At 36.0% G+C, this 25,523-nt stretch overlaps 1 protein-coding gene across 4 annotated transcripts in view; it reads left to right on the top strand.

Annotated features, from left to right (window-relative positions):
- Window positions 1–24,808, top strand: part of NSRP1 (nuclear speckle splicing regulatory protein 1) — a 41,842-nt gene extending 17,034 nt beyond the window's left edge. For all 4 annotated transcript variants that reach the window (XM_040243827.1, XM_040243831.1, XM_040243830.1 and 1 more), the window contains 5 exons: window positions 17,112–17,168; window positions 19,106–19,234; window positions 20,116–20,323; window positions 21,065–21,173; window positions 23,089–24,808. In XM_040243827.1, the coding sequence (XP_040099761.1) occupies window positions 17,112–17,168; window positions 19,106–19,234; window positions 20,116–20,323; window positions 21,065–21,173; window positions 23,089–24,145 (1,560 nt within the window). In that variant the 3' untranslated portion in view covers window positions 24,146–24,808. The remainder of the gene's footprint in view (window positions 1–17,111; window positions 17,169–19,105; window positions 19,235–20,115; window positions 20,324–21,064; window positions 21,174–23,088) is intronic.
- Window positions 24,809–25,523: the final 715 nt, after the last annotated feature.

Raw genomic sequence — 25,523 nt, 5'->3', positions numbered from 1 at the left:
AATTAATTTCTCTTTATTCTTTATAGTTCTGTAAGGATGTACCTGTTTGTGTATCCAAAACTGAGTCAGAAAGAAGTGTGTGTGTGTATAGCTTTTAAAAATTGTGTGTAGAGTTTAGATTATCCATTTTCAGAATGATTAAGAGCATTTGCTTCCCTGGTGGCTCAGACTGTAAAGAGTCCACCTGCAATTCAGGAGACGTGGGTTCAATCCCTGGGTCAGGAAGCTCCCCTGGAGAAGGGCATGGCTACCCACTCCAGTATTCTTGCCTGAAGAATTCCATGGACAGAGGAGCCTGGCAGACTACAGTACATGGGATTGCAAAGAGTTGGACAGGACTGAGCGACTAAAACACACAAGGGACATTTACAAATACTTTCTATAAAAGGAGGGTATTGAGTATGATACGATGAGAACTACCATTATGTGCTATCCTCTCTAACACATAATGATTTGTTTATTATATATTAAATTCCTATAAATTTGTGGGTCTGTATCCCTGACTATTCTGTTCCATTTTATTTCTTTAATCCTGCTTCATTGCCTTTTTATTTCACTTGCTCTAGCATTATAATCTGTTTTGAATATATATAATCAAAATATATACTGGAGTGAGTTGATACATATATATATTTTTTTATTAAATATAGTAGGACAAAGAATAAGAAAATTAATATTTATTGAGAGCTTGCTGTATATTAAGTAGTGCTGTTTTATATGAATTAGTTCATGTGATCATCACAGTAATACTAAATATTAACGTATTTTATCAAGTGTAAGATACTTTGATGCTTTATTGATGTTATCAGAAAGTGTCAATGAAAAATTTTCATATACTACATTAGTGCTTCCTGGGAAACAGCTGTTCTTTCAAGAAGTCATCAATTTCTGAGAGGTTAAAGTGTGAAAAAATCTGTTTTTAGAATCAATGAAATAGATTTTCATTATCTTCACAGTGGAAGAAACAAGCAGTTTGTCTAAGATAGAAGATAACAGTTAGTTGGCTTCATAGCTTGTATGTTTGATTGAGATCATCTCAATTTATTGTTACATTTATTTTCTAAGCATTTATTGTTGATATATAGCAATAGTTAATTTTGCTCTAGGTTCATGGTAAATACCTTTTTTTCAGGGAGTTGCCCTTTGCTGTAGATTGGTCATCCCCAAGTTATGTTTACAATTATTGGGTAGCCCTCTCTCTAACTGGGTCCATCTCTATAGAGTCCTCCCATCAGATGACCCTCTGTGTGGGAGAGTATCCTTCCTGACCCTTGGCTTATTCATGAGACTTGTTTTGACCAGTGTAGAATGTGAATGGAAGTGATAAGCTATATCTGAGCTTTTGAGAGTCATCTGATTGAGTCATTCCTTTTTTTCCTGTCTGCCATCTGAACAGCATGTTGCAGATAGGGACTGTACTTTCAGTCTCAGTCCTGGAATGAAGACAGTATGGACCTATAGCCATTCATAGTGGACAGTGTAGTATGAGCAAGAAATAAACCTTTGTGCCATGAGATCTTCATGTTCCTTGTTGATGCAGAATAAATTAGTGAAAGTTGGTGAGTAACTCTCTGAACCATGAACGTCCAGATGTTCAAGCTGATTTTAGAAAAGGCAGAGGAACCAGAGATCAAACTGCCAAAATCACTGGATCATGGAAAAAGCAAGAGAGTTCCAGAAAAACATCTATTTCTGCTTTATTGACTATGCCAAAGCCTTTGACTGTGTGGATCACAATGAACTGTGGAAAGTTCTGAAAGAGATGGGAATACCAGACTACCTGACCTGCCTCTTGAGAAACCTATATGCAGGTCAGGAAGCAGCAGTTAGAACTGGACATGGAACAACAGACTGGTTCCATATAGGAAAAGGAGTACGTCAAGGCTGTATATTGTCACCCTGCTTATTTAACTTCTATGCAGAGTACATCATGAGAAACGCTGGGCTGGAAGAAGCACAAGCTGGAATCAAGATTGCTGGGAGAAATATCAATAACCTCAGATATGCAGATGACACCACCCTTATGGCAGAAAGTGAAGAGGAACTAAAAAGCCTCTTGATAAAAGTGAAAGAGGAGAGTGAAAAAGTTGGCTTAAAGCTCAGCATTCAGAAAATGAAGATCATGGCATCTGGTCCCATCACTTCATGGCAAATAGTTGGGGAAACAGTGGAAACAGTGTCAGACTTTATTTTTGGGGGCTCCAAAATCACTGCAGATGACTGCAGCCATGAAATTAAAAGACGCTTACTCCTTGGAAGGAAAGTTATGACCAACCTAGATAGCATATTAAAAAGCAGAGACATTACTTTGCCAGCAAAGGTCCGTCTAATCAAGGCTGTGGCTTTTCCAGTGGTCATGTATGGATGTGAGAGTTGGACTGTGAGGAAAGCTGAGCGCCGAAGAATTGATGCTTTTGAACTGTGGTGTTGGAGAAAATTCATACACGTACAGTATTTTGTCTTTTTATGACCGACTTCACTTAGCATGGGCTTCCCTGATAGCTCAGTTGGTAAAGAATCTGCCTGCAATGCAGGAGACCCCAGTTCGATTCCTGGGTCAGGAAGATCCCCTGAAGAAGGGATAGGCTACCCGCTCCAGTATTCTTGGGCTTCCTTTGTAGCTGAACTGGTAAAGAATCTGCTTGCAATGTGGGAGACTTGGGTCCGGTCCCTAAGTTAGGAAGATTCCCTGGAGAAGGGAATGGCCACCCACTCCAGTATTCTGGCTTGGAGAATTCCAAGGCCTGTATGACCCGTGGGATCGCAAAGAGTCGGACATGACTGAGCAACTTTCACTTCACTTTTCACTTAGCATAATGTCCTCAAGTTTCATCCATGTCAGAATTTCCTTTCTTTTTAAGGCTGCATAACATTCTGTTTTGTGTATGTATCACATTTTGTCCATTCATCTGTCGTGGACACTTGGGTTTTTTCCAGCTTTTGAGTGTTGTGAGTAATGCTACTATGACGTTTGTGTCCAAGTGTCTTTTGAGTCCTGCTTTCAGTTCTTTTGTGTATATACCCAAGTGGAATTGTTGGATCATATGGTAATTATATTTTTGAGGTACCACATTGTTTTCCACAGTGGCTGCACCATTTTACATTGCTGCCAGCAATGAACAGTGGTTCCAGTTTCTCCACATCCTTTCCAAAACTTTCAATAGTTAATATTGACTTTTCTTTTTTTTTATAATAGCTGTTCTCAGGGATTGGGCTTCCCTGGTGGCTCAGATGGTAAAGAATCTACTTGCAATGCAGGACACCCAGGTGTGATCCTTGGGTCAGGAAGGTCCCCTGGAGAAGGGAATGGCAACCCATTCCAGTATTCTTGCCTGGAAAATTGCAGGGACTGAGGAGCCTGCTGGGCTACAGTCCATGGGGTCGGAAAGAGTCAGAGAGACTGAGTGACTAACCCTTCATTTCATTCTCATGGTAGTGAGGTACTGTCTAGTTGTGCCTTTGATTTGCGTTTCCCTAATAATTGATGTTGTGGAGCGTTTTTCATGTGCTCATTGCTCATGTGTAGATCTGTTTTGGAGAAGTCTCTGTTGAGGTCCTTCTGCCCATTATTAAGTTGTTAAGTTGTAGGACTGTATTCTGGTTATTAGATAAATGACTTTTTCTTCTGTTCATTGGGTTACCTTCTCACTCTTGATTTTTGTCTGATGCACAGAATTTTGAACTTTGATGAAGCCCAGTTTATCACATTTTCTTTCACTGTGCTTTTGGTGTCACATCCAGTAAATCATTGCCAGATCCAATGTATGAAGCTTTTCCCGTTTTTTCCCCAAGGGTCTTAACTCTTTGGTTTAGGTCTTTGATCAGTTTTGAGCTAATTTTTGTGTATGTTATAAGGTAAGTATTTGCTATTAAAGTCACACTGGCTTATAGTTTTCCTGTTCTGTTCTTATCTAATATTGGTGTAGCTCTCCATCTTTTTTTTTTTTTCTTTTCTATAACACTGCTCTCCGTTGTAATATGGAGACCCCTGGGTGTTCTCAGGATCCTTTCATGAGGTCTGCAAAGTCAAAACTATTTTCATAGCAATACTAAGACATTAATTTGCCTTTTTTCACTCTCATTTTCTTCTTAATGTGCAGTGGAGTTTCCCAGATATTGCAGTACATGTGGATTGCAACAAATTGAAGACAGCAGTATGAGAAAACCCAACAGTCTTCAGTTAAATAGACTTGCAAAGATAATAAAGCATTGCCACTCTTCTTACTAAATTCTTTTATAAAGTAGTTATTTTTCATAAGACTGTTTTGAGTATGAAATGGGTTTATTGTTATTTTTCAATGAATTAATAAATATTCAAAATTCTCTTTTACTTTCTAATATGGTAAATATTAATAGGTATAACTCACATAAACAGAAGTTCTTTGGGTCCTTAATAATTTTGAGTGTAAAATTGTCCTGAGACTAAAACATCTGATAGCCTCTGCTTTAGAACAGTTAACAGAAAATATGTTCCTTTAAAATATTTTAAAATACACAGTAACATTTTGCATTTGGTCCTTAACTATTTATTTCAGTTTCTTCCTTTTTTAATCTATTTCAATTTCTACATTTTCAGCCAATTTTGGTTATTTGTGTTTTCCTAAATCATTCATTTTTTTAGGAATTCAAATTATATTTGTAGAAGATTTTAATAATAAAATACTTACCAAAAATCTCTTCTGAACTTGTAATTATGTCTCCCCCCCACCCCCACCCCTCCACCATGTTGTTTATTTGCTATTTTTCTCTCTTTTTCCTTGATGAGACCTGGCAAAAGTTTGCCTATTATACTACCTTTTACAAGAATTAACTTTCTGATTATTGGTCATTCAGTTATCTTTTAGTTTTCTATTTTGTTTATTTTGTTCTCTGTCATTTCCATACAGTCTTTGTTCTTGTTTGTTCTTTCTTACATTCATTAGTTGAATGTCTTTTTTGTTTCCTAAAACATTTATTAATGGCTATAAATTTTTCCATAGTCCTGCTTTGCTTGCCATAGGCTCTGTTATTTGCTGACCCTCATTGTATACTTTTTAACAAGGAACTTATAATTTTTATTTTGATTCTCTTTTTTTCTAACGCAAGAATCATTTAGAATTGTAATTTCCAGGTATCTGGTTTTTTCCTTTCCGTTTGCTGTTACTGATGCTAATGCATTTTGCCTGTGAACATGGTCCATGTGAGACTTCTGCTTTTTGTAATGTCTTGACATTTCCTTCATGGCTTAATACAGGTTTTGTGACTGATCCAGGTATATTTCAAATTTTCTTTAAAGTATTGCACACACTTGTACTGTAATAAACACTTATAAACATATATATGAATATATATTCATGTTCATGGGTATAGTCATACATTCAATGTTTTAATAGACACAAGCAAGTTGCCATCTGTCATGACAATCTTTTTAAATTTTTTTGAAGTGTGACTACCTTTAGGTGGGGCTTGTACTCTGGTTAGCTATAGTTTCTGCCAGTCCTTACTGATTGATTACTATAGGCTGCATCTCTCAGGCTCCAGAATGAGTTTCCATTCCCTATCCAAACTTAACTGTATTGTTCAAGTCTGTATGTACCCTTTCTCACTTGTTATCTATTTGATATTTTTCTGAGGATGGTATGGTAGTTTACCACGATGGTTACAGTTTGCTGGTTTCTCTTTTTAAATAAATTTTATACATTTAAAACTATGTTAATTTTGTAAAGATTCATTAGTATCTTCTTGGGTTTTTCCATTTTTGCCTTGACTTAAGATTTGTTTAAATTAATATTGCTCTGTTCTTCCTTTTTTTAGCCTATTTGTGCTGTGTCTCTTATCATCTCTCTATTTTCAGCTTTTCTGAATTCATCCATTCATTTACTTGTTAACTTTTTATTTATTTATTTATTTATTTATTTTTAATTTTTACTTTACAATTCTGTATTGGTTTTGGCATAGATCGACATGAATCCACCACAGGTGTACATGCGCTCCCAAACATGAACCCCCCTCCCACCCCCCCTCCCCACAACATCTCTCTGGGTCATCCCCGCGCGTCAGCCCCAAGCGTGTCATATCCTGCATCAGACAGACTGGCATTTCGATTCTTACATGATATTATACATGTTTCAACTTTTTTTTGTATCTCTTGGATATAGCAGTGTTTTGTCCTTGTCTTTTAAATAAGTGATTGTGATGTTTGGACTTATTCTTGTCATTTTGTATTTCTTGTTTACCATGCTTTCTTATTAGTCTTGCTGCTGCTAAGTCTCTTCAGTCATGTCCGACTCTGTGTGACCCCATAGACAGCAGCCCACCAGGCTCCCCCGTCCCTGGGATTCTCCAGGCAAGAACACTGGAGTGGGTTGCCATTTCCTTCTCCAATGCGTGAAAGTGAAGTTGCTCAGTCATGTCCGACTTAGCGACCCCATGGACTGCAGCCTACCAGACTCCTCCATCCATGGGATTTTCCAGGCAAGAGTACTGGAGTGGGGTGCCATTGCCTTCTCTGCTTATTAGTCTTACTTATTTCTTATTTTTCCTTCTGGTTGTTGGATTAAGGTTTTGTTGCTGTGGTGATGGTGGCTGTTCCATTTTACCTCCAAGAGTTTCACATTCTGTTATTTTAATGTTTACCCTTAAAATTTCAGCACAGTGATTAAACTTATATTACTCTAATGGTGATTAGAATATTCACATTCTCTCTTAATCAAAAATCTTAGCAAGTTTTTCCTTCCTATTTTCTCTTTTTCTGCTAGGTTGATTGCATCTGAGATTTTAGTAGTTTTTTAACCATTCATGCGTTGTTGATTTCTGCGTCCTACTTCTTTGTACTTCCAGTGGTATTTTCTCGAGCAATTCTTTTAGATAGTATATATGGGTGATAATCTTCAAATCCTTGCAGATCTACAGATGTCTTTATTTTACCTTTACTCTTGAAAGATAGTTTGGCTACATACAGAATTTCAAGTTCAAAATTATTTTCATTCCAGACTTTAAAATAATACTTTGTTTTCCTTTTATCTCATTATTTCCAAGTGGAGGGCCCTGGTATCAGTCCAATTCTTTGCAGGTAATCATCATGCTCAGCTTCTTTCCCAAGTGTTGTCAGGATTTTTCTCTTTATCCTTGGTGTTGTAAACTTTGAGCAGTCATGTGTTCACTTTTCTTAATTAAAGGCAGAAATGAAATTTTTTAATATGCCTTTTCCAAAAAAGGTAGAATGTAACATGGGTCACCTGCACTGCTGCTTCTAATTAAAAAACGCCAATTAATTCGTCTTTGTCTTGTGCTCTTTGTGTCCTTTACATCAGAACATGTAGTACCCTGGGAATCATACCCATCTTTTCTGGCATTCAGCCTCTGGGCAGTTTTGGTTTCTAGTCTTCTGTCTTCCTCTAGTTTCCAGTCTGTTGACGGTATGCTTTCTTATTTTCTAGCATGATTATGGATTTCTTTACTGTCATTCCATGGGTTTGGAGGAAGAGGAGGCTGTAGCATGTATTAATCTGCCACTTTAAATCAGAAACTTTGCATTGCTTTCCTAGCTCTGAGATCTTGAGCAAATTGTTTAGTTTCTTAGTTTTAGTTCCATATTAAAAAAAAAACCCTCTATAATATCTAAATATTTATTTTAAGGACCAAAAATACCTTAAGTGCCTAGTACATTGCATGCACAGAATAGAAGTATCATAAATAGTAGCTGTGAGTGTGTGCTCAGTCGCTTGTTGTTACTGACTCTGCGACACTGAACTGTAGCCCTCTAGGCTTCTCTGTCTGTGGGATCCTCCAGGCAAAACTATTGGAGTGGATTGCCATGCCTTGCTCCAGGGGATCTGCCCGATATTCTGGGATTGAACCCATGTCTCTTGAGTCTCCTGTGTTGGCAGGCGGGTTCTTTACCATTATCACCACCTGGAAAGCCTAAATGGTAGCTGTATTGCTACAATAAAAACAATATCTTCTTTGTGTGCAATAGCTGTCATCATTAATCACTAGCCATCTGAAAGTTTCTTGTACTGACTCCATCCCACTTTGTGGTAGACTCTTGAATTTGGTAGCTTTTAAGACTTTTTAATGGAATCTTGATCTTTATTTTGGGTTGTGGCCTTTAACTCAGAATCATTATATTAGAAAAAATTTTTATAAAAAAGGCAGTAATAACCATAATTATATTTTTGCATTGTTTTATTTGATTTCTATACAATCTCATTGCACCCTTTTTAGTCATCATTTTTAACTGACAATTTCTGATTAGAAAATGGTAAAAGCTTTAATTCTACATTTGCTATTAAATAACAGAGTTAGCTTTCTGTTTTTCTAAAACCGTGTGCATCTTTCTCATTCACCGACAAACTTTGATATTGCTTATTCTAGCTTCACCATAAAACCATTAAAAAAAAGTTTTTTCTTTATTTTCCTGTTGTGTTTCAGTGTGTGTAGTCAGACAAAAAGCAATAATCCCCCATCTCATTCTTGGATTTATCAAAAACTGAAAATAAAATAGATCAGATCACTTTCTGAAACAAAATTACTTTATTAGTTTAGTAATAATTTGAGGCTACTTTAAAGATAAGAAGCAGCATTTGGGAGGAGATTCATTTCCTGCCTTTGGGTTTTATCTGTAAGAACTACATCTTCAATGTCAAGAGATTGTGTATGTATAACTGGAACTCTAATAAATCTGTACTGGGAATACTGCACACCTGACTCAGTCATTATGATTATATATTAGGTGCCAAACTGTTGCTTGTCTTTTGAAAAAAATACATTACCAAGTGTATTTCATTAAAATTTGGCCTGTGTGGGGAGGAGGATTACAAGACCTTCAACTATTGTTTATGAATGTGCTGGTTATTACCAACAAGGTTAATGATGTTCCTTTGGGAAATAAGTGGAATAAATTGTAGTTTTCCTTTTATTGGTAAATTAAGCAATAATTGAAAGAGATGTTATTATAATGTTTTTATTAGTACTAAATCTTATAAAATGTTTTTCTACAACTTTTTGACTGATGCAACATAGAATATTGAGAATCATGTTTTAAGTTTCTTTTTTCCGCTTAATCCTTGCTTCTTTACACTAAAGTACTTTACACTACTTTACATTAAAAAGCTATTCTTTTCCTTATGAGGAGTCCAAAATTACGCTTTTATTTATATTCTTTTTATGCTTCTCCCACTTTTTGCTTTTCATCACAGAGAAATTGTCATATGAAATAATATTTTTACTTCAGAACAGCATACTTTATGACATTTTCTTCTCTGTCTCTGTATGCTTGTGCACATGTGTGTTTGTCTTTCGGGAACTGTGACATCTCTGACAAGGAAAGAACTATTATGCATGTAGTAAGATTAATTTTTGAAACAGAATTGTTAGCCATACTTCTCATTTCAAGGCACATTCACATTATCAGCCTGCAAAGACTCTTTTACTTTATCAGTTTTCCTCTTCATTCCCTCTCCCACTCCTTTTTAAATATACTCTGATATTTGATATATATGCTTGAATATGTATGTATCCTTTTGTATTGTTGGGCAGGGGGGCCGGGGGTGCTGGTCAATGGTTTGTTGGCCATGCTCCGTGGCTTGTAGAATCCCAGGTTTCCTCAACCAACGATTGAAGTGATCACGGCAACAAAAGCCCAGCATCCTAACTACTAGGTCACCAGGGAACTCCCTGGACAGAGTTTAAAGCAAGGCCAGGATCAACTATGTTAGATATTTCTAAGGTCAGATAAGATAAATGCCTGAAGTATTGTTTAGACTTAACAGCAGAGGTTTTATAGAGAACAGTTTCACTGGAGTGGTAGGGATAGAGGCCAGGTTATGCTGGGGTTGAGGAATGAATGTGGATAGAGGCAACAAGGGTAGACCCCTTTGGCTCTAAAGGGATGATGCCAGGATTCTTAAGGAGGCTGTGTGGGTCAGGGGGAAAGGGATCTTTGTTTTCTTACAGGAGAGAATTGAGCTTGGGTTCTGGCCCACATAAGGTTTTTAGGTTTTGTGAGAGAGTTGTAGGAGTTCTTTTTTTGATGTTTCTCTTCAAAGATGCCAACATCATAGATATCACTCAAAAAGGGAAAAGATAAAGCCATAGAGGAAAGATGTTTGTAACCATATAAACAAAAGATTGTTGTCCAGACTATACCAAGAACTCCAGCAAATCATTAAGGAAAAACAAAAGACCCCAAACAGAAAAATGTACAAAAGACATAAATAGGTTTTTCACAGCAAAGGAAACTTTAGCTAACTAATAAATACATGAAAAGATGTTCAGCCTCATTAATGATAAGGTAAATGCAAAATAAAATCATTTTATGGCCATAAAACTGCCTAAAGAATAAGATGTTCCATAATATAAAATGTTCCCAAGGATAGAGTAGTAGGAATTTATGTACTGTAAATGGGAGTGTGAATTGTTTAGACTGCTTGAGAGAATAATTTATCAATATTTATTGAAGATAATCCTACAGTGTAGCAGTTCTCCTCCTGAATGGTTGCACATGTATATCAGGACACACACACAATGAGGTTCATAGCTTTTTTGTTTGAAGAAAGGGGAAACCCAGATGTTCAGCAGCAGAGGAGTGGATGCTAGTTCATAATCTGTAAAATAAAGCAACATCACTTAGAGATGTAAACTGTGGAGGAGGTAAACTATTCGTCCACCCTACTAGAGACTCCAGCTGGGATTGACATGAGATAGATTAGCAGGAGGAAAGAATAGGAAATTCTTTTACATGTATATTGGAGCCTTCACAAGAAAAAATAAAACCCAAAGAAGTGAATAGACTGAGCGCTTATATAGTTGGTTAACAAAGGGAGCAATTGTGGAGGAGTAAAATTTGGAGCAGACTAGAGAAAGAGTTATGCAAACAAGATCTGTTTGTGTAGCTTTCTCCTGACTTTGACTCCCCCATCTCTGGTGATAAGAATGCTTCTAACTCCTAGTACAGGGAAGGCACCTTTCCCATGTGAATTTTATTTCCTACTTTGGGGAGAAGGAAGATCAGAGTGTCCTTGCACCTGCTGTTTCTCAAGTGTCTTTAACTCAGAATATCAGAATGTCAAAGCAGCATATTTTCAGGTAGCATATCCTGAGCACCTTCAGTATATAGCAAAACTAAAGTAAGGAGACTATAAACAAAATTCAGAGTAGAAAGAGTAGGAGATGAGATTAGGGAAGGATATATAGGGATTTCTTAGGCTGAATAATGAATTCACAGGTGTTATTTTTTGTACATAACAATTTTTCATAGTAGTTTTGAAAGGTGGCAGTAATCTGTAATGTGTGTACAGGGCCTTGACAAAAGACTAAGAGGTTTAAAAAGAGAGGAGCCTGGATGTAGTTGGTAGAGAAGATAGTCTTGACTAGTGAAAAAGAAGAATTGGTAGGTAGTATTAGGGCCCAATTACAATTAGAAAATAAGAAATTATATTTTCCAGAAGTGCTCAGCAGGCCTAATATAGACAATACATGGTTGGATTGATTCAGGACTAGGTTTGTTAGATGAGGGCAGAAGATAGGCAGTATAGCAAAGGAGTTAAGATTATTGGCAAGAATAGTTGACGATTTACTATAAAGATTCTAATAGAAAATGAAATTATTTTATCCATAAAATCAAAGAAAAGATTGGAAATAAATGATCAAGAGAACTACTGTATTTCTTCAAATCTAAAACATGTATGTTGCACTGTTATTTTATGTGAAAGTGTTAGTCGCTCAGTCGTGCCCAACTCTGTACGACTCCATGGACTGTAGCCAGAGAGACTCCTCTGCCCTGGGATTTCCCAGCAAGAATACTGGAGTGGGCAGCCATTCCTTTCTCCAGGGGATCTTCCTGGCCCAGGGATCAAACCCAAGTCTCCTGCATTGCAGACAGATTGTTTACCTAAAAGAACAATATCAAATATGAGTCTTTGTTGTCACTTAGAATTCTAATTGTGTATTTAGTACATGATACAGTATTGAGTTCTTTTAGTCTTAATTAGATACAGATTTTTAAATTTAGGTTATTCTTAAACACATAAAAAGCAAAATATAAGTGAAGTTAGTTGGTTAAGGAATTTATAAAGCTTTTTCAAATCTAGAGTCTCTTTTGGACTCGCTTTTTCACTCAGATTATGTATTTCCACACTATATCATTCTCTGACATCAAACCCGATGGTTTTAAGGAGGGTATTTGGAGGTGGTGAAGTAATAACCCCAAGTGGCAATCAAAAGTAATTATCTCTACAAAATTGCATAATTTTAAGAATCACAGCATGAACACTCAGTGATGTTCATTCTACAAGTTTTGACGCTGGTAACTGAATATTTACACACGCAGGCAGTATTATTGACTAAGGTATTAAGAATACCTTTGGTTCAACAATAATTAGATGATGCCACTGATCGTAAGCTGTACCCAACGTCAGCAGTGTTAAAACGTGAAATAATGCACATCTCATGTTCAGTGAAATTTGGTAGAAGGGTAGAGGTGGTTATCAGGTGGGCTGCCCAAGTTTATAGTTTCAGAGCTGAGTCCGTTGAAGATAATGACAAGAGTGACCATGAGAGAGGGTAGCTGAAGTAGAGAAGAAATCATCAGTAAATTGCACTCTATGATACAACTAAAAGGGAAACTTACAAACCTTTTAAAACATAACTGGAGATGAGGAAAACAATGTCAGTATTTGTGCCATGGGTTATCTGGGATGATGGCATGCCAGAGAGAGGGCATGATGTTCCTCAGTAGAGAGGAAGACTGAGCTCAAGTAATAAAGGGTTCATAAACTGAGAGAAGAGGGGGCTAAGTGTAGCACAGTCGTATATAATGAGCTTCATAGAAACAGGGATTTTTACCTGCAGTAGATGAAACTAGAATCAGGAGGACACACAGTTTCCTAATCTGAAGTACAGGGTGTGTGAGCCATGAGCAGCTTCAAAAGAAAGATGTCTTTAGAGAAAAGCCAGTTTTTAGTCAAGGAAGTAAAAGAAAAATTCATCATAGAGGATGAGGATGTGGGGTTTCTAAAGGACTTAGTGGGAAGGTTTGAGTCAAGGTAAAATACACAAGAAGCAGTGTGGCCATCGGATGAGAGGAGGTGGTTATTGGGTGGCTTCTTGAACCAGTCCATTCTGAAGGAGATCAGCCCTGGGATTTCTTTGGAAGAAATGATGCTAAAGCTGAAACTCCAGTACTTTGGCCACCTCATGCGAAGAGTTGACTCACTGGAAAAGACTTTGATGCTGGGAGGGATTGGGGGCAGGAGGAGGAGGGGACGACAGAGGATGAGATGGCTGGATGGCATCACTGACTCAATGGACGTGAGTCTGAGTGAACTCCGGGAGTTGGTGATGGATAGGGAGACCTGGCGTGCTGCGATTCATGGGGTCGCAAAGAGTCAGACATGACTGAGCGACTGAACTGAACTTGAATAGTGAACAAGGACTAACATGGGTGTAGCCTTAAAGTTTCCCCATACCATTAAATATTGTTGAAAGCAGATTTTTAATGGGCTAGCTAGAGAACTTTCTGTTGAGTTACTTAACCAATCTTCTTTTGTTGAAGGTGCAAAGAAGTCCATTAATTCAGTCGTTCCTTGCTGTCATCTCCCATCATCCAATGTTGACTATAGCATCACAGCAGAGGACTCCCTCAAAAAGAGGAGAGTTCTTTCTAATCTCATGCTTTGGGGCAATGTATTTTCATTTATAGTTGCTAGTAAAATCACTGTCAGTTCTAGAATACCCATTTCTAACTATGCCACAGCTGCCATTGCTTGTGAAGGATTCAAATGTATGCATCCTCCATTTTCCTGTGTTTTGGTATCCTGAATATGAAACCCAAGGAATCTTAACACACAAAAGAAAATACGCCTTTTAAATATTCAACAGACTATATTTTTCTATTTCAGTTGTTGTAAATTGAATCATACTGTACTACGACTTCAAGTAAATTCCAATTTCATATTTATTAAACACACTGATAAAGTGGAACATAGTGTACATGCTTTTTTGGTGAATGCTTTGGTTTAATTGTAATACTCCAAGGGAAAAAAACCTATAGCTACTATTTTCACATAACTTAATTTTCATTTGTTTAAATATAAGCATTTCTTTTGCCTACTATTCTTAAACATTAGCATAGTAATAATAATGGTATAATGATAGCTAATGTTTATTGAGCTCTTCTTTAAGCCAGATACTTGCAAAGTAGTTTCTACATACTATCTCATTTAATCCTCAAAACCACCTTGTGAGGTGGATACCATTGTATAGATGAGTAACATACCTGAAATAACACAGCTAGTAAGAGAGAACAGTTTGAAAATCAGATTCCTGAGCTTACACTTGTGACCATTATTCTGCATTTCCTCCTTTAGGAACTCTTAAATTTAGAGGCTGACATGTTGGCAGTTATTGTATATCTTAGTTTTATTTTATGCATAGGGCATATGTATGAAATTGGTTTCTTTTTTTGCTGAATTCAGTAAGATGAAACCTTCCCTGACTTATGCAGGAGAACCTTTTTCATTTTTATCTTCTCTTGTGTATCCTTTCTCATGGAAACCAGACTAAATTTGTCTTAACATTTGTATTAGTATTGTAATTTAAGAATATCTCTTAAAACCTAGAAAGACTTGACCTTTAAAATATAAAGTCTTATTGATCCTGCATTTAATTTTACCATCTCTAATATGAATCTGAACCAGAGTTTGTTTGTTATGTAGAAGATTTTAAAATGTTATTTAAGACATGTACTGATTTTTATATAGAATCACTATTACTGAAACAAAGTTTTATTGCTGCTATTTTCAGTTTTTTAAGTTATCTGTGTTTAAACAAGTTGTTGGCATTTTAGCCATCACCATTAATAATCATTTTAAGTTCTTTTAGCTAGAAAACAGAAATGAACTTCCAAAGAAGAGGGTCTTCCCTGAGTTTTTCAGCTTAGTTTCAGTTACTTCTTTATCCACTGATGCTCTTGGAATCTGGGGTACAAGTTGGTGGATGGGATATGTAAAATCACTCTCATATGTTATCACTCCTGTAAGTAATAGCAACTGATTTTTTCAAAGGTCAGATTTCATCTTTCCAAACAGCTATAAAATGAAAACAAAGTCTCTTGAGATATCTCAAAATGTGCTTACCTTTTTAGATTGGAGAGGCCTTTTCCTTCTGCTTATTCTACATTATATAAACATCTAAAAAATAGCCTTGTGTTTTGTTTTTTTTTCAAGTTCAGTAGTTCAGGTTGAAGCAACCAGTTTGAAAGTAATAGCAGGTGAATGGTGACTGGAAGAGAGGTAGGAAAACATAATAAAAATAATGGCAAAAGTCCAGCATCTGGGGATTTACTCTTCTAGTCAGTCCTGAGGACACTGTTGACTCAATGATTAAGAAAAATAAATTCAGTATACACTAATTAGACTGAGACATTGGTCCAGTGATTAGGACTTGGCACTTTCACAGCCAGGCCTAGGCTCCGTCCTTGGTTTGGGAACGAAGGTCCTGCAAGCTGTGAAAAACAACAAACAAAATGCATTGGAAAGAATTTCATGAGAGATGCTTACTAGAATATTTAATATTTTCATGTTTACAGTTTATATTCTAATGAGTGAAAAATGTATCATATCATGTAACAGGAACTTTGATCTAAATGAGTAATACTTTAATACACAAGTAATATACTTAGCATACTAGCACCTGACTCTTACTGATGTTCGGGCTTCCCTGGTGGCTCAGATTGTGAAGAATCTGCCTGCAGTGCAGGAGACCCAGGTTCAATCCCTGGGTGGGGAAGACCCCCCCACCCGGGGAAGGGAATGACAATCCACTCTGATATTATTGCCTGGAGAATTCCATGGACAGAGGAGCCTGGTGGGCTGCATTCTATGGTGTTACAAAGAGTAGCTTTCACTTTCACTATAGATTTTAGTTACTATTAATATTTTTGTTAACAATATCTCTTCCTCTAGTTGGAGTCAGTTTACTGTCACCTAAAATAAACTTGGTCTGTGCCTGTACACTTATTTTATTAGTGTTCTGTTATTACTGTCCAGCTTTTGTGTATTGGTTTTACTCATCTGCATGGTCATAGAAAACTAGAAATAAGTTCATTCATTCTGTTTGTTGCCATGGAAAACAAGCATGCATCAATTGATACTCTACAGCTGAAAACAGCAAATGTCAGTAGGTTAGAGAACTGTAGTTCTAGAGCTGAGGATTATATTTTCAGTTAAAAATAAGTTCATGAGTATTTTTTAAGATATAAAAAATAACACCCCTTTCCTGTATTACATTTCCATGTTGGTTAGGATATTTACAAAGCCTTAAACTTTTAGGCGAACAGTTTTTCCCAAGTATTCTAATTATATTTCTTTTCTTAGCTGCAGGTCTTTACTTTTGCCCTGTGGTTACTACTTTCTGTACTTTTCTTGCCTTCTCTGAAATTCCTTTTAATTGAGGTCTAATGTTATATCTCTTTTGGGAAGTCTTTCTTGATTCCTCAGACATTTAGTCTCACAGCCCCCTTTTTTAATCCCTTTATTATATTGCTTATCATATTTATAATTATCCTTTCAGTTTTCTTTCCTTTCAGACCATTTCTCTCTCAAGCATAGAGACTGTTCTTGTTTTTCTGCTATCTTCAGAAATCCGAACAATGTCATGGTAGGCTTTTTGGTACATATTTATTGAATGATTATAACGTCAAGTAGTTCTGGCAGTCCCTAATCTGTCAGCGTGTACTAGGAGTGATATACTATATTCAGTGTTGAATATTAAAATAATGTGCATTTTGTTTTGGGGAATTATACCATTTTAGTATTGGAAGGCACCAATCCTCCCCAACTCAGCACATACACATTAATATATGCACACAAAGCAAATTGAAATCCATAGAAGTTGAACAGTGTTGAAGCTGGGACTGAAAATCCATGTTACCTCATGTCCCATACTAATTTATTTTCTCTTATATCCTGATGACTTAAAAATTCATTTGTCTCCTAAAGGAGAAGACCTTGAAAATGTTAATTCATAATACTGTATTTTTAACCATAAGTGAGGAACTAGTTGCCAACCAGAATACTGGAAAAGAACTTTTAAATTGGTTTAAACTATGACATCATTTTCCTGTTTTATAGACCTCCGTGAGTGAAAGCCTTCAGAGGGAAGCTGCCAAGAAGCAAGCAATGAAACAGGTAAGGTGGAAAGGGTGAATTAAATGTATTTGGTGAAGTAATTATTTCAGCTCACATTTAAAGTATCAGTTTTGGGATCTGTGCAACTGAGACTACACAGTAGGTGTGTATTAAATAATTTTATCTTGATGCTTTTTTCTGAAAATGGGTAAGATGTTTCTTGATTTGCATAGATTTCAGGTTTCTTACATAAATTTTAAGGGAGAAAAACACACTGAATAATTGGTTCCTTATTGCTGTATTCTAGATTAAACCCATTTCTGCTTTCAGATGACTTAGTCTGACAGTGGGTTGCATGGTTTAATAATTCCTGCTAGTGTGAGCTGCCAGGATGCAGCAATTCCACTTCTGTGTATGTATCCAAAGAAAGTGAAAATACTAATTTGAAAAGATATATGCACCCCTGTGTTCATTACAGTGTTATTTGTAATGGCCAGAATATGGAAATTACCTAAATGTCCATTGATGGGTGAATGGATAATGAAGATGTGGAGTGTACACACATACACACACTTACACTCACACACACGAATACTACTCAGCCATAAAAAATGAAATATTGCCATTTGCAATAACATGGATGGACCTTGAGGGTGTCAGGCTAAATGAAATAAGTCAGAGAAAGACAAATATCATATGATTTCACTTATACATGGAATTTAAAAAACAAAACATCCGAACAAAACAAAACTCATAGAGAAGAAATTGATAGTTGCTCAAGGGGAAGTGTATTGGGGAGCTTGGCGAAATGGATGAAGGGGATCAAGAAGTACAAAATTCAAGTTATTTTTTTAAAAAGTCATGGTGATGTAATATACAGCATAGTGACTATAGTCTGTAGTGACTATAGACATTGTATGCAAATTTGGAAATTGTTAAAGTAAATCCTAAAAAGTTTTTGTCACTTGAGGAAGTTTTTTTTTTTTTTTTCTTTTTTTTCTGGTAGCTTTGTATGGTGACGGCTGGTAACTAGACTTACTGTGGTGATCATTTCACAAATGTCAAATCATAGTCTATGTCAGTTATACTTCAGTGAAAATAAATAAAAAGTTCCTTACAATTATTAAACTATTTTTAATGAAAAATATATCAGACAAAAAATTCTTAAAACTATTTGAATTCCAAAGTAATTTCTTTAGTGAATATACTACTTAAATTCTAGAGGTGACATCTCTAAAAATAAAGCAATTTTCAATTATTAAAAAAAAGCATTTCATACCATTTGAAACCTGAACATTTTATTTGATAACACAACTAAAAATGATATGAAAGTTTAATATGTAATATAATATAGGCATCTCAAAATTAAGGTTTGATGTTCCTAAGTCATACCCTAGTCCTTTTGACTTTTTGATGCGGATAACTATTTATTTGGGGGCTTCCCTGATGGCTCATTGGGTAAAGAATCCGCCTGCAATGCAGGAGACACAGGAGACTCGGGTTCGATCCCTGGGTCAGGAAGATCCCTTAGAGGAGGAAATGGCAATCCACTCCAGTATTCTTGCTTGGAAAACCTCATGGACAGAGGGGCCTGGCTATAGTCCATGGGCTCACAAAGAGTTGGACACAACTGAGGGACTAAACACACATTCATCTTTAAGTGAATAGATAATAATAAATAATGTTTAATATCCTGGAGGAGGGCATGGCAACCCACTCTGGTATTCTTGCCTGGAGAATCCCATGGACAGAGGAGCCTGCAGGTCTGTAATCCATGGGGTCACAGAGAGTCAGACGCGACTGAGCTACTAAGCATAGCACAATGTTTAATTAACACTTACTCTGTTCTAAGTGTTTTAAGTTTAAAATGTGATTGATACAATTTTTATGATATATTTCTGATTTATGATCCTATCCCCAAAAAACTACTTAAGACTTTTTCTGGTATCTATTAGTTGGCCCATATTTTTGAAATATGTTTGATTTTTTTTTTCCAGACCAAACTTGAAATTCAGAAGGCTCTTGCAGAAGATTCTACTGTTTATGAATATGACAGTATTTATGATGAAATGCAGAAAAAGAAGGAAGAAAGTAACCCCAAGTTGCTTTTGGGAAAAGACCGAAAGGTTTGTAGCTGAAAATACAAACTTACTTTGACTTTCACCTGCATTTTGTATCTTACTCTTATTTCACCATGAGAATGATCTGACAAAAAATTTTAGGTATATAAAATATAAAGAGCCCCTAGTTCCAGATAGTGTAGATTTTTTAGAATCTAGGAAGCTGTATATAAAGTATCATAACCAGGAGCAAGAGAATTTCTAACAATTTTATAAATTTTGTTTTTTGCTTTAAAACTTTCTCAAATTATTTTTTGAAAGTCTGTCTTAGGAAAGTCTTTGTATTGCTTCTCCTGTTCATGTTTGTGTTTTATAATTTTTTATTGCTTCCTAGCTGATAACCGAATCATCCATCTGTATCACGATGAGATTTTTAGTTTGATGAAAATGTAAACGTGTGGAGATTGAATGAAATAAGTTCAAATTTTCTACCACTCTTACTCTTTCACAAAGCACAGATTGGTTTTTTAACGATCTTTACATCTTACAGTATCTAAAATAAAGTAGTGGTGTAAAATTATATTAAAGCTACTATTTTCAATAATTGTATTTCAACTAATGTGAAAAACTAGTTGGAAAGCTTTCCTGTTCTTATATCTGAAGAAGTAAAAAAAAAAACATTTTGTAAAAAGGATGAGAAAAACAGTGGGAAAATTACCTATTTAGTTTGAGATTTTTTTTTTTTAAATGGTGTTTTGAATAATTCTGTCTATACTTAAATTTCTATTGAAATGAATTTTATTTTCAATCTTGCTAGTAAATTTATATTGAATTTTGAGAAGTTGATCCTATTAATTTGACTTTTTATCTTAATTCATGGTAACAATAGAATATTAACAATTCATTATCTTTGACTCTCTCCTAAATAATCTTATTTTTTCCCCTAGCCCAAGTACATCCACAACTTACTGAAAGCAGTTGAAATTAGAAAAAAGGAACAAGAAAAAAGAATGGAAAAGAAAATACAGAGAGAACGAGAAATGGAAAAGGGAGAATTTGATGATAAAGAGGCATTCGTAACATCTGCTTATAAGAAAAAACTGCAAGAGAGAGCTGAAGAGGAAGAAAGGGAAAGAAGAGCTGCTGCACTCGAAGGTGAAATGAAAGAGGGAGAAGGGTAGAAGAAAATAGAAATAGGAGAATTCTGCCCTGTGGTAGCCATTTGTTCTGTCACTGAACTTTTTGATTATAATGATGTCTCATTTTGTTGCTTAAAACTGTAATCATCACAAGTCATTGCCTTAGAAAATGAATTCAAATGTAAAAACATCGATTACAAGGCATAACAGCACAGCATTTGTCAAACGGAATATAAACTGAGATTTAATCCTAGTTATATTTTCCTGGGATGAGAAAACTAACATCACTCAAGGAACATTAACTAGGCATTTACAAAAAGAATAACATTAATTCAAGAAAGAACAAAGATGTGCAGAGGCCAAAAAATATCTTAATGCTTTACTGCAGTACTTTCTACTCATGGTCGTTTCTTATGATCAAAGTAAAATACGTAATTATAAACAGCTTATTTGTCAAGTGCTTACCAGTTTTAAATGGACAAAAACCACATATGTAAGACTTGGTCTCAGGATGTACTATGTGTTCATCTAGAGCACCACTCAGGACGAGATAATAAATAAACAGGGCTATATAAACAGGGCTATATTCCAGTAAAAATCTATTGATAAAAAAGGCAACGGGCCAAATTTGGCCTGCAGACTATATAGATCTAGAGACCAGTTTATACACTATGTTATATAATCTGTGCCTGTAAAACTGAACTATGTTTTCCCTTGTTGAATATAAATATTCTCACTTTTGCTTTCATTCTCTTAGCACATTTGGATGTAACCAAGCAGAGAGATCTCAGTGGATTTTATAGGCACCTATTAAATCAAGCAGTTGGTGAAGAGGAAGTACCTACATGCAGCTTTCGTGAAGCCAGGTGAGATGTGGCATATGGAATATTTAGAAGAAGGATACTGTCCTTAAGTTCTGATGTGATCCCACGATCATTTAAACTTCCTGGAAGTAGAGGACTGTAGTATTGCATATTTTGTTGTTAGCCAAACCTCACCTAATTGAATGAATAACTAGAGATTTACAGCTTTTTAGTTCAAGATATTTTTATTACAGTAATTCTGCATGCATGTTCAGAACGTATATAAAAAGAGAAGTGTATCTTTTCATAAATAGGACCTAGCCTCTGTAAAACATAAAGACTCACATAATCAGGGGCTTAGAAATGCATTATCCAGTATGTAGCCACTAGTTTCATGTGGCTGTTTAAATTAAATCTAAAATTTTGGTTTCATCAGTCACATTTCAAGTACTCCATTCTCACATTTGGCTAGTGGCTACAGTATTAGAAAGCACAGATATGGACATTACCATTTCTGTAGACTTTTTTTTTTTCTGGCTATGCTATGCTGCTGGTGGAATCTTAATTCCCCACCAGGGTTGGAACCTGGGTCTCGGCAATGAAAGCACCAAGTCATAACCACTGGACTACCAGGGAATTCCTCATTTCTTTTGGCATTTCTGTTAGTTCTGGTCTAGAAAGTAAGAGTTAGAGGAATTTTTAATAAAATTATAAGATATTATGCATACTAAGTCGCTTCAGTCATGTCTGACTCTTTGCGACCCTTTGGACTGTAGCCCATTAGGCTCCTCTGTCCTGGGAGCCTGGCAGTGGGATTCTGCAGGCAAGAATACTGGAATGGGTTGCCATTCCCTTCTCCAGGGGATCTTCCTGACCCAGGGATTGAACCTGCATCTCTTATATCTCCTGCATTGGCAGGTGGGTTCTTTACCACTAGTGCCACCTGGGAAACCCATAAGATACAGGAATAGTGAAATTATCATGCTATAAATATATATATACATATATATATTTGAAGGTAAAGTTTGTCCTAAATTTGTATCTAAGGAAAGCAGTTCCTTGAGAACCATAGTTGTTGCTTTGTTTGTGTGATGAATAAGTGATTACTGAGAATGAATGTGTGAGTAATGTAAATAAATTAACCATGCTGATCAGCTGGGAAAATGTAGGTGGTGTAAACAGTGTTAATGTAACTGATCATAATAGCTGGATGGATTCACATATTTCCGTTTTGTTGTAATAGATGCTAAGGTGTATAGTAGGAGGCTGATGCCTTTTCAATCATGAGAAGGATTACTTGGTGATATTTAGAATTAGATTTTGTCACCATTTTGTGGTGAAAAAAATTTATCTTCATCTTTTTGCAGGACTATTTTAAGTATTTTTTAGAAAGAAAGAAAAATAAAAATCCAACAAAAAGCCACAACTTGAACTTCTTGTTGAAAACTAGTACTTATTCCAGGATATGCCTTTTCCTAAAATTTGTTGTCTGCTGCTGCTGCTAAGTTGCTTCAGTCGTGTCCGACTCTGTGCAACCCCATAGATGGCAGCCCACCAGGCTCCTCCGTCCATGGGATTTTCCAGGCGAGAGTATTGGAGTGGATTGCCGTTGCTTTCTCCAATTTGTTATCTATGTTTGGCAAAAAGGAAGACCTTCCACAGACCCCCACCTGAAGGTTCTAGAAAACCTTCCACAGACCCCTACCTGAAGGTTCTAGTGCTCTATACAGAAGGGCTGATTTTTACTTTTTCATTTCTACCAATATTGAAAATAATCTGAATGATTAGAATATACTAATGATAGATGTTTACCAGGTAAATAGACATCAGCACCTTTTTGAATTTGGGATAATCAGAAAGTATATACAGTTGTAAGTGTATTGACTTAAGTACTGATAAAAATTCTATGAATTTATTTATAGAATTTATTTACTATAATTAATAATGTGGCATTTTGTGTTACATTATTTTTCTTAAGGTCTGGGATAAAAGAAGAGAAATCAAAAGGATATTCTGATGAAGTAAGTTCAGAGAGCAGAATACCTCATGAGAACTGCATTCGCCAAACTGGTGTGAAAGTAGAGGAAAACCCAGATGCAGACAGTGACTTTGATGCTAAGAGCAGTGAGAATGATGAAACAGAGGAAAAGAAAGGGAACTGCAGAAGGGAAAAGGGCACGGAGACCCTAAAAAATGACTCCAAGCATCACAGGAATCCTACCCACTCACCGTCATCTAGTGAGGAAAGAGAACATGGCACCCAATGCCACACAAAAAGTTCCAAGTCAGGAGGCCGTGAGAAAAGGGAAGAGAAACACCAAGAGAGACCAGCCAGGGAGCAGGACAGCTATCACGCTGACCGTGATTCTCGGAAAGAAAAATGGGATTCCCATAGGCACAGAGAGTCCAGTCACAGAGATTCACACTGGAAGAGGCATGAACAAGAAGAGAGACTGAGGGGAAGAGATGAGAGAGAAAGAAATGACAGAGAATGGAAACGGGAGAAAGACAGGGAGAAATATCCCTCCAGAGAACAGGAAAGACACAGACAACGAAATAATTATGACCGACACAATGAGAAAGGATGTGAGAAGGAAGAGAAAAGCAAAGAAAAGGAAGAGCATGTGAAAGCAAGAAAAGAAAGATATGAAAACAGTGATAAATATAGAGAAAAACGAGAAGTCAGTGTTGAATCTTCAGAAAGAAATCGAGACAGAAAGGAAAGCAGCCCAAATTCTAGGGCAAAGGATAGGTTTGTTAACCAGGAAAGAGCCAGTAAAATGAGAGACATGGAAAAGGACAAAGAAAGAAACCCAGAGAAACCCTCTAGTTCTGAAGCGTCATTGGGAGCAAAACACAGAATCACAGAGGAATGCCAAGAGACAGGCAAAGAACAGGAGAAGCCGCATGAGACAGTGAATAAGTTTGCAAAGCGGAGCAATGAAGAGACTGTAATGTCAGCAAGAGACAGATACTTGGCCCGGCAAATGGCAAGGATTAATGCAAAGACATATATTGAGAAAGAAGATGATTGATGACTGCCCCAGTAGAAAGACCTATGGAAGCACAGAAAATTACAGCTCCTGAAACATGCTGTATAAAGGAGTGTATTAAGAGTGGTTGGGAGGGTATTTTAAAATATATTTTCAAAATTCATTTTGGGTTTAGGTTAAGTCAGAAGTCAGTCCTTTTATCTTGAATGTTTAAGTTAATATGTAATATTTACTTATCAGTATGACATTCTTGGTTATATTCAAGTAACCTAAAGAGACTGCTAAATCCTCATAGGTAATATGAGGAAAATTGGCTCTACTATGACCATTAAAAAATAATTTAAACAACTCTTCTATTGTTGGTTTTGTTGCAGGAGCTGTTTATTTTATAAATACTGTGTTTCAGATAAAAATAATGTGGATTTGAATGGAGAATATCGTTTTATGTCCTAAAATTTGTATTAAAGTATAAAATATAAATCACAGATCTTGTCTGAGCTTTTTAGCTCACAACATACCTCTCTTTTATAAAAATTATGATACATTTGTACCATTTAATTGCTTATTTAAAAGTGTCACATTTAAAACGTCATTCTCGTCATGCCATCATTCCTCTTTTGTGAAACCTTAGCGAGATATTAAATTGGTTATGTGTATAAATGAGTTTTAGCTAAGGGTGAAAAGATGGAGATACCGTAAATAAAATTAGCTAAAGAACTGGGTAGTCTATTTATGAACATGTCTTGTTTAATATACTCTTAAAAATACAGTACCGTTTATTACAGTTCCATATATAGAGGTTCTATACTAAGTCTTATCAGTGACAGTGACATACTGCAGAAGCATAGACTGAGTGTACACAGAGGGGTGTAGTACAGGGTAAATGGAAAACTTCGGGTGAGATCATGGAAGACCATGAATGACAGGCTAAAAGTCTTCAGCTTTGGTGAAGAATTGAATTCCTTTGTTAGAGTTAGAGTCATACTAGAGCACATACTTGGTTAAATAATGGTAATGAGTTATTTGATCAATATAAATAAGGGATTCATTATATGTGTGGCTAGATACATGTTCTTTTAAATAGTTGAGGTCTAAAATAATGGACTTAAATTGTATAAGTTGGTAAACAACTGTGCTGTGATTCACTATCTTAATTTTCCTCTTCCCTCCACTTGATTACTCTTGTTCTAGTACTGTTTATTTTGGCTTGTGTGGATGATGATTTTTTTTTTAATATTTCTTTAATTAATTTTTACGGTGTTAATTTTTGCTATACAGCAAAGTGACTCAGTTATATATACATTCTTTTTTGTATTCTTTTCCATTATGATTTATCCCAGAAGATTGGTTGTAGTTCCCTGTGCTGTACAATAGGACCTTGCTGTTTATCCATTCTAAACGTAAAAATTTGCATCTACTA

The sequence above is a fragment of the Oryx dammah genome, unplaced genomic scaffold, assembly GCF_014754425.2.
Source record: "Oryx dammah isolate SB20612 unplaced genomic scaffold, SCBI_Odam_1.1 HiC_scaffold_8, whole genome shotgun sequence".
Lineage (NCBI taxonomy): Eukaryota > Metazoa > Chordata > Mammalia > Artiodactyla > Bovidae > Oryx > Oryx dammah.
This window is presented reverse-complemented; position numbering and strand designations above follow the sequence as displayed.